Source organism: Mytilus californianus, unplaced genomic scaffold (assembly GCF_021869535.1).
Source record: "Mytilus californianus isolate M0D057914Y unplaced genomic scaffold, xbMytCali1.0.p SCAF_6, whole genome shotgun sequence".
Lineage (NCBI taxonomy): Eukaryota > Metazoa > Mollusca > Bivalvia > Mytilida > Mytilidae > Mytilus > Mytilus californianus.
In genome coordinates, this window is record NW_026262712.1 from 67,611,619 (window position 1) to 67,624,983 (window position 13,365).

The following is a 13,365-nucleotide window of genomic DNA, read 5'->3' on the forward strand; positions in this document are numbered from 1 at the left end:
TGTATAAGTTTCATAACATTTGGTTGAGGCAAACTAAAGTTAGAGAACGGAAACAACAGATTTAGTAATTTTTCCATTAAAAAAAGGACATAACTCAAGAACAGTAAAAATGACGCCACCCAATTTCGAACTTGATCTGTGTTTTGTGGTAATAAGCATTGTGTATAAGTTTTATAACATTTGATTGAAGCAAACTAAAGTTAGAGAGCGGAAACCAATTTTGGGGATGTACGGGACGGACAAGGGTAACACTTAATGCCCCCTCCGCTACGGCGAGGGCATATAAATCACCCTAATTACAAATAAACATAGTAGTTGCACTAAAGACATTTGGTTGTATTCTGTCAAGCTGTTTGGCAAGGGATTGTGGATTAACAAACTTATTAACCTTCATTTCAAAATGAAATGTAACATTGATGATGACACGAGCTCCCACAATAAAGTGCACAGGTAAATAAAAATAAAACTTGATAGAAATTGTGTTTTCATGACCCTAGCGAAAAAAAATGTAATTATAAGTATTGAATGCTTCTTTTAGTAATTTTATAGGGTTGTAAAAGTGTTGACCGTGCGCACATTTTTAGAATGAAGCACTTCTGCGCTTCATACAAAATATACCTCAATCAACGCTTTTACACCCCAAATAATTTACAAAAAGAAGCATTCAATTCTTAAATGAGCAGCAATAGCCAAGTCAATGTTTTGGTACAGGAAACCCCAACAGTCAATTTGATCAAAAATTGAAATAACCATGTCCTGTATATGAATTTGTGTAAAATTGGTTGAATTCTCTTTCAGTAATTTTCAAAGAATTGCTGATTAACAAAGAATGAAATGGACAATGTCAGAGGTGTGTCCCTGCAGCTGGACACTGTCAGGAAACATAATAATTCGTCTCCAGACAGAGGGCCAACAATAATATCTCTCTCATTAATAAGCCTATTTAATTACCATTGTCTTACAATCATAAAACAAAAATTACAATTTTCTTACAAAACAATTTTGTATGAAATGTTCAAATGTTTTTACAGAAAAAAATGCATTAAAAAACATTGGTTGGTCTGTTGAAATCAAGCATTGATGTTTCTAAAGATATCATAACATCTTATATAAAGAATAATACATTTATCACATTATTTACCTGAGATTCCAGAATCTTCTGTGGTCAGCTTGAGAAACACATTAAAAAAAACGATTGCTGCACCATCGTTGAGAAGAGATTCACCCTCAATCACCATTGCCAATTTCTTTGATGCACCTAATCATATAAGTCATAAATTTTCACATCATAGCATTTGCAAAACCATCATTTATTCAATTTCTGAACCATGTTAAGTTAAATTTTAGACTAAGTATAGTAACTTTTAAATTTGCATTATTAGTTCAAACTGACAAAAACAGGAAGTGGATTAATAATCGATTTATAAAAAAAACAACTCGCAAATTACAACTTATCACTGTCAAGCTGCTGACCAAATATGTACCGGTAGTCATTCTGTTCACAACTATGTAAGAAAAGTGTGACAAAAATATTTGTTGGATGAAACAGGACAAGGTGAATGCAATATAACTCCACTCTAGGAGTGGAGGTTTATCTTGTAAACTGGGCCTTAATGCCTCTACTCCTTTTACACAAGGCTTCTAAAGTGCTATGCAGAATGATACAGATAAGTAAACACAAGTAAATACAAACTTGAGCAATTGGTTAAATAGGACTTGACCAATAAAACCAACTTAAAGTTATGGTTCAATTTTTTAAGGTCGCAGTTTGGTTTTTATTGTTTTAGACTTTTTCATATAATTAAACCAAAATTATATGCCATCCAGATTGCATAGTCAAACATTAAGGTACCTGACTATCTAAACGGACAATTTGATTACAACAAGACAGCATTAAGTCATCCTGACAAGTATATTATAGAAAACCTTTTAGCATTAATTGGCAACAACTATCTTTATTTTGTGAAACTGATCACATGAAATTGATTGGTTGGCTGTTAGGAGTTCATTTAAATACCTGCCAAATTCAGATTGAAACCAAATCAAAACCTTGGTTAAAAACAAAGATTCCCATCATTCTGATGATGACCTTAATATCTTTTGAAAATTTAAAGTCAACTGAACCTGACAAGGATGTAACTTTACCAAGTCTTTGGACAAAAAAAATGTTGGATTAAAATGAGAATTAAACTTAAAGATTTTAAAATACTATATTTCATGTCTATAGTACTTTTGACCATATATTTGTGTGGTGGTCTAGCAGATTCTATCATTAGTTGACCCTGTTTTGGCCTCAGGTGCCAATTTTAACAAAATTCTAGTCCCTCTTCTTAATAAACCATAAAAATAACAATACAAAAACACAGATATATATAGTTGTCTTATAATGATAATATATATATATTTAGAGTTATAATAAAGTATCAAGTGTAACAGATGTAATAATAAAAATTTATCAATGCTAATTTGTGTAAAGATTATAAACTTTTCAACTTCTCTGTACTACTTAAACTCTATCATAACATGTTTTCTATAAAAGTGACACATCAAAATACTAGTGTATCTTCATTTTATTTAGTATTTAGATATATAAGACTTCAATTCTTAAAGTACGTGAGAAATAAATTTTCAGTTCGGGACATTGGCAGTAAAACTCTTAAAATATGCATTTTAACAAAAAAATACATAATTTTAATCTGCTAATGTATCTTTTTGTCAAAAAGCATAACAAATTTATTCATCTTTTGAAACATACAGGCATGCTGACACTTTAAAGTCAAATGCACTTATTATTTGAATAAATCCTTTCTGCCTAAATTTACATCTACAATATTTTACATTATTATATTCCATTCATTTTCCTGTGAAAATGATTACTTAATATAACCTAATACATTTATGTTATGCAAAAAACTGAACTATTAGAGGATGCTTAAAAGAAGAATGAAGTATGGTGGCAGACTTAAGTCTCGTGGATTAGGATTATAACTCCATATCATTTATTAATGTTTGATCAAAAATGGATGTAAATTCATTGATGAGTAAAAAGAATGCAGGAAACGAAAATTCTTAACTATAATGTTAAAAAGAGGGCATTAATACAATTTTACTACAGCTCATAATAATAAAATATTGTTTAATATAAACAATTAATGAATATTCAGAAGCACATGCTAATATGGATCAGAAGGTACTCTTTTACTACTAAATTCATTAAAGGGGATCATGACATAAGTGTACTATTAACACAAAAAATTTGATATTAACTAGTGCTTCACAGAATATTACAGAAGTTTTTAATGATTCCTACCCCCTACACAAAACCACTGTATTTCTAATATTGGTACCAATTCTTGATTGGTGGTATGCATCACTAACTTTGATTGGTGGTATGCATCACTATCTTTGATTGGTGGTATGCATCACTAACTTTGATTGGTGGTATGCATCACTTAAACTTTGATTGGTGGTTTGCATCACTAACTTTGATTGGTGGTATGCATCACTAACTTTATTCTTTTAAAAAATATCATTAGTTTATGCTGAATGCCAAGTATTGACAAAACCTTACTTTTGGTCCTTTCGTTCAGTTGAGCAAAAATAAATCTGCCTTTGAAATTGGGGGAAAGTAGTAAAAAATGGTTTGAAAAAAATCTACAAGGCCAAAAATAAAATTTAAATTGTTTGATAAAGCCTATCTATCCACCTAAAAGGCAGCCTACCTGACAAATTTTGAAACATTTTTTCCTGCTCTATTTAACCTTGTTTTCTTGTCTAAAACTTGTAAAAACGTTCTAGGTCACAATAAAAAATTTCCTACCTACCCTACAAGGCATGGGTAGGCAACATCAAACAAACAATTTGTTAAGGGTGGCCCAACATTTCAGGAATTGAATATTTCTATGAGTTAATTTCACTGTACCTAAGTCGCTTAGTAATGCCACAACTGCCACAGGATCAGTGGCACTCAGGATAGAACCAAACATCATCCCTTCATTCCAATTCCATCCATATGTAAACAGATATCTGGCCAACAAACAGGTAAAAACTGATGCCAAAGCTGAAAAAGATGTACATTTTTATAATTATCCAACATGCAACTTTTGCAATTGTGTAGGCCAAGCTTTAGGTGATACTTAATTTTGTAAAAAAAAACAATAATAAAAATTGCTTTTTATTAATTCCCCACCTAATCCAATGCAAGATTATGTTCTTGGGTTTCAGAGTAGCATAACTACTGACAGAAAAATGGTTTTTATATCTCTAAACATAAATTGAATACACAATTGGATGTTAACTTAATGAACCCAGAAAAACCTATGAAATAGATAAACAGAATTTAGTTTAAAATCATGAAAATGGAAAATTGTACAAGATAAACCTCTGCAAACCTAACTATTTGTGAAAACTATTTTTAATACAAAGCAGTATATATAAATATATTATATAATAATTACTAACCAAGACCAGGAATAGCCAGGACAACAACTTGTACAAATGTTTTAACAAAGGTATGAAAATCCATGGCAAAGGCTGATTCAAAAATGAGGACTGGTAAGAAGATGTGGAGTATAAGATGTGGATCAGAGTCAACCACTTTGGCATAAATATGGATCTCATCATACTGTCCGGAAAGTAGTCCAAATAAAATCCCAAGTACAAGAAGGACAACTGTGTACGGCAAACGGATCTTAAATCCTTTCAGGAGTCTTCTCACTAAAGCTGAAAAAGAAAATACATAATTATTTATTTCATCCTTCAACAGTATTATAGAAAATTTAACACTTAACATTACATGTTCATGCATCGACTTATTGACTGATTTGGACAGAGTTTGACAGTACTTGGATTTTATTACTACAAGTTGGGATTACTTTTTCTTTATTCTATTTGGTTTTCCGTGGACTATTTTGATAGTCTGAAAAAACTGCTACTTTACAATTTCCATATTCAGGGAGTAGAACACAGACTTTAGTTTGTCAAATTATTTTGATTACTGAAATTTTCAAGCTATATTGGAAACCATTCTTTATATATCCTGATTACAGCAGATACGGATCCAGGATTTTGAAATAGGAGGAGGGGCCCAAACTAAGCAATGTTTGGAGCGGAACAGGTAAAAAGTCTGCATGAACCATAAATGTAGCTCTGAGCCTCCCTTAATCCACCTCTGTCTAGAATGGAGCCAGTATGTGAAGTGAAATTTGGAAGATACGTGTACATTTATGTTGAGACATGATAGAGAAGTACTGCTTTGCCATTGTATTACATAGTGTTAGCTGTCTTCTAAGTTATTGTGTTTACCATGTTTACATGTTTAAATGTTTAATGCTGTCTATTTGCACTTACATTTAAAACTAATTGATTTGTGTCTCATCTGTGATCAAAGAGTCAAACAGACATTATCAAGTTTATAATCATCTCCAAATAAATTAAAGAGTTTATGTATGGTTTCATTGACACAAGGTGTTGCAGAGATTTATATTTTGATCAGGAGTTTTATATCTTGATCAGTTACCGGATATAGACTTTGTACAGTTACATGTAGTTATAATTTATTAAAATTAATAACCAAAATCAACCTATACTACATTGTACTACAAAAGTACATGGAATGCTTCCTTAGGTATTCATTAGTTGAAGAAATTTTACTTCATATTTTTTCTTATTAATTAACAGCAGTTACTTGATTTACATTTCATGCATGTATATAATTTCTGTAACAGCAGCCATTCAATATCCCAGTACATGTACATAAATAACTTGGATTATTTCATAATTGAACTATAAACTATTATTATAAGTACATGTATGTTTAATTATGCATGCTTTCTTCTTTCTATTGAAATAATTTGCCTGAATAAATTTTCATCTTAGGCCACTCCAAATTTATAGTTTAGTTCTTCAGATTGTTAATAATTGAAAACTATTTTATTTCTTCAAATTTTCATTTTTTCAGAGGTGAAAAAATTTTCTTCTCATGAGCAATATTATTTTTAAATCTTTTTCTTTAAATTAATGCATATGCAAGTTATCTTCTTCTTACCTGCAACATTATTTTTCACTCTCTTTTTTCTAATTATGAAAATGAACTTCATTCAAGTAGCCATTCAGCTATTTGTGTTTTTATATCACTCATATCTTAAGTCCTAAGCTAGACGATTCTACATTTATCCTCATTTCTCGGACACATGAACTAGTTGTCTCATTGGCAATCATACCACATCTTCTTATTTTTATATAAACATCATTGAAGGAGACTTCCTCCATTAGATCTTTGCATATAAGTGTTTGCCTGCAGTCCTTAATTAAAGCTGCAAACATTTCAAAAAGTATATGTGGTTACTACTGAAGAATGTTTTGATAGAAGCAATTCCTGCTATTACATAGGGAATAGAATTACATTAGATATAATTGTTAAATGCTTAAGTCATCATGGTCATCTAGGATTGATGACTTAAATTTGCAATCACTACATAATTTTTTTTTGTTATAAACCAACCATTTTACTTTCATTTCTTTCAATCAAAACACGATATTAAGGTATATGTTTTTCTCCTTGTTGAAGACCTTACCATTGCCTATAATTGTTTCTCTAATTCTTCGTCAATTTATCCCTTTCTGCACCCATTGTATAAAAAAAATTTAATCAACGTGTGGTTCGTTTGATCTCAATTCTTCATTGGTTAAAATCCGATTATGACGTCGAATTTTCTTGCTTTCCTCTGAATTTCCTATTGTGACGGCATGAAAAAAGGCGACCATGCCTGATGACGTCACATAGAAAGAACACATCTTTTTGCAGATCATTCGAAAAGAAGGAATAAATTTGCCTGCGTATTGTTTGAAAATCATTAGAGAAACAGATTCCACCACCAAATCTCGTGTAATACGATATTTATCCACTCTCGACAGTTAAATTTTAAATATTTAAAACGCTCGGCGAGCCTTGCGTTTTAAATTTGAAAATTTAACTGTCTCGAGTGGATAAATATCGTATCACACTCGATGCAGTGGTAGAATCTATATTTACATCCACTTCATTTGAACTTTGATGGATATTTGTCTCATTTTGGCAATCATATCACATCTCCTTGTTTTTATATGGGACTCCCTCCTCCTCCTCATTTCTCAGGCAAGTTGGTTAATACAAATATTCCTTTCCATCGTGATAAAACAACAAATTTGTAAAACTACTTCCATGGTTGGTTGCTTCATTTCATAGTGCCTTCACATGTTTTATTCTTTTCAATCACACAAATGACTTACATTTGTGCAATGAAGTTTTGTAGTGAGGCAAGCAGTTCCATACTGGAAGTTTTATCGAAGAGTAACTTTAAACACTCCATATTGTTTAAATGTTCTGAACCAGACATGAATTGAACATTAGGGGATATTATGATTAAATCACTTGTTTTGGGTTTTTTTAAAGGGGGGTGGGGGGGGGGGGGGGGTGGGGGGGGGGTAATCAAGACTAAACATTAATCATTAAATACTGTCACCAGAGGTCAAAAGCACTAGCTGCTTAAAGAAAACTAGCCAAGTCTAGTAATTTCACCAGATCATAGTTATTTTACATGTTTTAAGGGATAGCATATTGGATGAACATCCCCTAAACTTGAGGTCTTCACCAAAAATGTTTTAATTTGCTGATCTACTACTGGGAAAAGTATACTTAAGTCAATACATTATGTCCCAGGTGTTATGTTAACAGGTTGGGCCACACTTCATTTGGTATTAAATTTATAGTGTAAAAATTCCTAATTTTGGATTTCACACACATGTATTTCAGTGAAAATATAAAAAGTGCATTTGCATGTTTAAATCAATTAAAGAACCTTAGTGAGCGCGCTCACATACCCCACGTCCCCACATTGTCATTGGAGAAATAAAATAAGTGTGTGGTTTGAGAGGAGTTGCGATGACAAAAGGTTGCAGTAGTATATTGGGCAAATAAGTTCAAAGGGGCGTTACTCCTGGAAAAAAATTTGAATCGTAATTTCCTGTTGATATGCACATCTACGTAGTATGTCCTTATTATCTGAAATGTTTCATGAAATTCTGTTGTGTGGTTTGAGAGGAGTTGCGATGACAAAAGGTTGCGTTGCAGTAGTATATTGGGCAAATAAGTTCAAAGGGGCGTAACTCCTGGAAAAAAAATTGAATCGTAATTTCCTGTCAATATGCACATCTACGTAGTATGTCCTTATTATCTGAAAAGGTTTCATAAAATTCTGTTGTGTGGTTTGAGAGGAGTTGCGATGACAAACTGTTGCAGTAGTACATTAAAGTAAGTAAATAAGTTCAAAGGGGCGTAACTCATGGAAAAAAAATTGAATCGTAATTTCCTGTCGATATGCACAACTACATAGTATATCCTTATTATCTAAAAAGGTTTCGTGAAATTCTGCTGTGTGGTTTGAGAGGAGTTGTGATGACAAGAAACAGGACTGACGGGTCAAAAACATTATACCCTCCGCAACTCGTTGCGTGGGGTATAATAAAACTGGCTCTCTCTTACCCTCCCACTGAAAGTGTAATTATCATGTTACATTCATGTAATATAAAATCGTAACTAATATCCAAGTCATCAATCTCTTTGGTTTGTCTGTTCCTGCCGAGCAGCCAGGTGTTTCTCTATGAATACTTCGAGCTTCCTCCACCAAATTGACAGACTTTTTCCGATGTCATAGCACTCCTTTTGTGTTGGGGTGGGGATTGTTCTTGTAAATATTGTTTTAAATACGTTAGTGACACATCTCCATTAATTCGGATATGGAGTGTACATGGATTCCACTGTACCCTAGCAGGCTGCTCTCATGGGGTGCTCTGAATAACGGAGGGATCTACGTACATACATTAATCAGGTATTCAGAACAATTCAAAAGATGTTGACTTTTGACTAGTCTATGTTAAATAGTTAAGTATCAGATTGCAATTTACAATATTTTCCCCCAAAAAAAATTAAACCAAAAATACATTTTCGTCCCCAGGAAAAATATATGGTTAAGGTTCATGTTGACCTTTTGGCTAAAATGGCTGTGAATACACCTCAAAATATACTCGGAGTACAGACAAACATGTGCATCTGGTATAGTTTTAAGGCATAGATATTAAAACAAGGAATTATTTGAATCTGGAATAATTTTGAATTCTGGAAAATTGATTAGAAATGTATGATGAAAACTAACCCAACTAAATAGGGTTAGCCATGTGTGCATGGCTAAGGTTAATTTTACTTTCACTATCATTTCAGTATGAACTAACTAACCCACCTTAGCCATGAGCGCATGGCTAACCCTATTTAGTTGGGTTAGTTTTCATCATATATTTCTCATCAATTTTCCAGAATTCAAAATTATTCCAGATTCAAATAATTCCTTGTTTTAAAGAGGTTGGGAACAAATCCCCTATATCATATATATGGTGATAATACCTGTATAAAGTGATTACCATTCTATATATATAGAGGGATAAAATTATCCCTCTATAGAGAGATATATTTGTTTAGACTGGATTTAAAGCAGAACATGGCATGACATCTACTTATGTCAGTAACCTGCAACATTGGATGCACAAATTAATGTACTAAATTTAATATGCACATGTGACATGTCTGGTTTACTGCTAAACTGACTGAATATACAATCTATTGTTCATCATAATTGAAAGCTGTGATGAGCAGGTAAATTCCACTCAGTTATGCCTCAATGAACAGATTTCTATTGTTAAATTTAACATAATTTTAAAGGTCAACTGTCCCTATTGTTGTTGATCAGGTGCTCAGATAGGTACACAATAGATTGCAAGTTCTGTCACTTTAGCAGAAAACTGGGCATTAGTAAAGTGCAATAATTGATACCTATAATCATGATAATGCTGTAAATCCAGCCTGAGCAAATATATCCCTCTATAGAGAGATAATTTTATAATTTTATCCCTTCGGATCCAGGATTTTAGGTTAGGAGGAGCGAAACTTAAATATTAGCCGAGCAGAGCGAGGCGAACATTTTTTTGAAGAAAATTATCAAAATATTCTTTATTAAGCTGAGGACAACCCATGCTTTGCATATTTTTGGGGGGCACACACCCGCCACGCCCCCGCCTGAATCCAACCCTGATTATCACCCTGTACATGATATAGGGGGTTCGTTCCCAACCTGTTAAACCAAAATAAACAGAGTTTGGAAAGATGTTTGAGAACAGGGGCTGATCCAGCCATTTATAAAAGAGGGGTCCTAACCCAGGATAAAGGGCCTGGGGGGTTCCAACTATATGTCCCCATTCAAATGCATTGATCGTGAAAAAAAAGGGGGGTTCCAACCCCCGGAACACCCTCCCACCTGGAGAACTTCCCCACAGTTAATAATTGAGGTGGACTGTATTGCTTGACATGTACAATAGAGGTACAATAAAAAAATATCTAACAACAGGTGATTTGGTGATTTAAAATGTGCCACCGAGTTGGAACATATAACATGTATAAAGTGAAACTCGAGTGTTGGTAAAATTTTTATCATATGTTCTGACCAAGGATTTGTATAGTAAGACCCCACTATCAGGTCAGGAATAACCATTAATTGGTGGATTATACCTTAATTCAGGTATAATCCACCATTTGACATATAATGGGATACACCAATTGAGGTATAATGCAGTTTTTATCCAAAAAAAAATTTTAAGATATATATTGGAGCATCTTTTTGCATTTACCATAACAAGCTTTAATGACCACTTAATGATGACATGTAATTGATTCTGACACTTCATGCTGCAATTTGTTAGAGAAACCTAAAAAGTAATATGATCCTCCTTTTCCTACTTAAAAATTCTGAGTTTTCATCTATTAAAGCTTATTTTTGTTCTGTAGTCTCTTCCTGTCCATTTCGACTAACAAATCTAAAATTTGTAACTGATGCAGACTTAAGGAAAGCTATGTGAATATCCATCAATTGGTGGATTATACCTCAATTGAGGTATAATTCACATTTCCACCAAACGCAGCACTGGAAGTCAGAAGCAATTACATGTCATTAAGGTTCATGTGGACCCTTTGACTAAAATGGCTGCATTTTCACCTCAAAATTTACTCTGAGTGCAGACAAACCTGAGTATCTGGATAAATTTTAAGGCATAGCATGATCTAGATAAATGAAATTCAAATACATTTTCTCTTTAAGAAAATTAAAAACTTATATGGATTTTGCAGTGCACTTTTTTTCATTCCTCCAGACGGTGCCAAAATAAACAAAGTTGGGAAAGAGGTTTGAGAACTTTCCCACAGGTAATAATTCAAGTTACAAAAATGTACATCCCAGCTCCTTTGTTCTACCAGGGGTGGTCTGAGCCACATCATCCCTACCAGATCACCCCAGCTTGAGTTTCTTTGTTTTGCATGCTTTCCTTTGTTTTGAAACATTTTGGCGGGAATGCCTAATCCACAATAAAGCTTAGAAATATTTATTGAGAAAAGACACACTTTCAAAATTTATGTTGAAAAAATCCATTGTCTATGCTGGGATTCGAACTCAAGACCTTTGGCATATCAACTCACGACACATACCCCTACACCAGGACGACTGGATACCAACTCTCAGTAATTTAACATATTTAAAGGAAGTAATATATTTTCATAAGAGGGGCGAGTTGGCAGACCTTTATTCGGTGGGATTTTAACCCTTTTCATAAATAAGGCGAGTTGTCAGACTGATTGTTCAACAGGATTTTATCCTTTTTCATAAGTGGGGAGAGTTGGTAAACAAGAGTGATTTAGTGTGGGCCGATTGGCCAGTGGGGCGAGTTGACATGGTTTCATATCTAAACATCGTGTTCGGGGGTCATACAGGGTATATATTATATAGTAATACATAAGGTATATTATAATGGTTGTGTGGCGTTCTAAACTAGATTTTATGAATTGTAAATGGTTTTTCGTCTAATCTAAAACAGCTGGGATGTAAAATAGTTATCCTATTCGGACTTGGTGTGTCAGTGTTAGATCACCCTCTGGCCTCCGCCCATCTGGGTGATCTTACACTGACACACCAAGTCCGAATGGGATAACTATTACTGAACTGTATTGATTGACATTAACAATCGAGGGACAATAGATACCCAACAATAATTGGTGATTTAAACTGTGTGGACCATATTAAGTGAAACTCAACTGTCTGTTAATTTTATCATCTTCTGCAGGGACGAAAAAAAGTGCACTGCAAAATCCAGCTAAGTTTTAAATTTTCTAAAACATAAAATACAAATCCAGTGAATTTTATTTACCTAGGGCATGCTATGCCTTGAAAACTTTTCCAGATGAACAGGTTAGTCTGTACTTTTTGAGTAAATTTTGAGGTGAAAACTCAGCCATTTTAGCCAAAGGGTCCACATGAACCTTGAATGAGTACTTATCAAAGCTAAAGATGGAATATGCAAAAAGATGCTCGAATTTAAAATTTAAATTTTTTTGTGATAAAAACTAGGTCTATCAACCAATTAGTCAATCTCACTATATGTCAAATGGTGGATTATACCTCGCAATTGAGATATAATCCATCAATTAATGGTTATTCCTGACCTGACTATACAAATCCTTGTTCTGACACAGCAAAATCCAGCTATTAAAGTTTTCATTTTCTACAACAACGAATGCATTTGAATTTTATTTACCTAGGTCATGCTATGCCCTAAAATTTAATTTGACCACAGAAAATTTACATATGAAAAGAGTGGATACCTCGCTTGTTACGCTCACAGGACAAATTCTTTCCGAGTTTCCCGCGGTTTTAGTGTGTCTAAATTCGATACGGGGCCGGATGCAGCCAGTATTATGCGGATCTAGAGAACCCTTTTAATCACTGGCGATGGAGCCGGGAGGGGGAATAGGGAGGCCACTTTCAAAAGAGGGGGCAAAACTATGTTTAAGCCCCTTCTTAATGGCAAATAAAAAAAACTGCACTTTAAACATTCCCTTGATGGACGACCTATTTTCAAAATCCTAAATCTGCATCTGTTTCTCTCAGTATGTTATTTTCATTGCTATTTTAATATATGTAGGACCACCAAAGTGCATTTAAAAAAAGCAACCTCACATAGAATTTTAACAGTCACGGACTAGTTATCAAATCTGTGTTTAAATGTGTGTTATCTACCATAATTATGATCACATGTTTTTGTAAGATTTGTTTTTTAAGTTAATTTTTTTTTGGTGGAAGGGGGATATACAAGTATATTGTTTCCAGTGGTCAGTTGAAGAGTTTTTTCCCGAAAGTAGCTTGTTTATAATTTGACAATGCATTTTTTTAATTTATCTTGGAGCTTAGCACTCGAGTTATTCTAAACCACTAGTATTTAAATTCTTGCCAGTAT

At 33.3% G+C, this 13,365-nt stretch overlaps 1 protein-coding gene across 1 annotated transcript in view; it reads right to left on the reverse strand.

The window, feature by feature from the left end:
- Positions 1-1,133: 1,133 nt before the first annotated feature.
- LOC127706579 (uncharacterized) overlaps positions 1,134-13,365 on the reverse strand; it is a 28,201-nt gene continuing 15,969 nt past the window's right edge. The window contains exons 3-5 of the mRNA XM_052211236.1: positions 4,462-4,722; positions 3,923-4,060; positions 1,134-1,258 (exon numbers count right to left, since the gene is read on the reverse strand). Of these exons, the coding sequence (XP_052067196.1) occupies positions 1,134-1,258; positions 3,923-4,060; positions 4,462-4,722 (524 nt within the window). The remainder of the gene's footprint in view (positions 1,259-3,922; positions 4,061-4,461; positions 4,723-13,365) is intronic.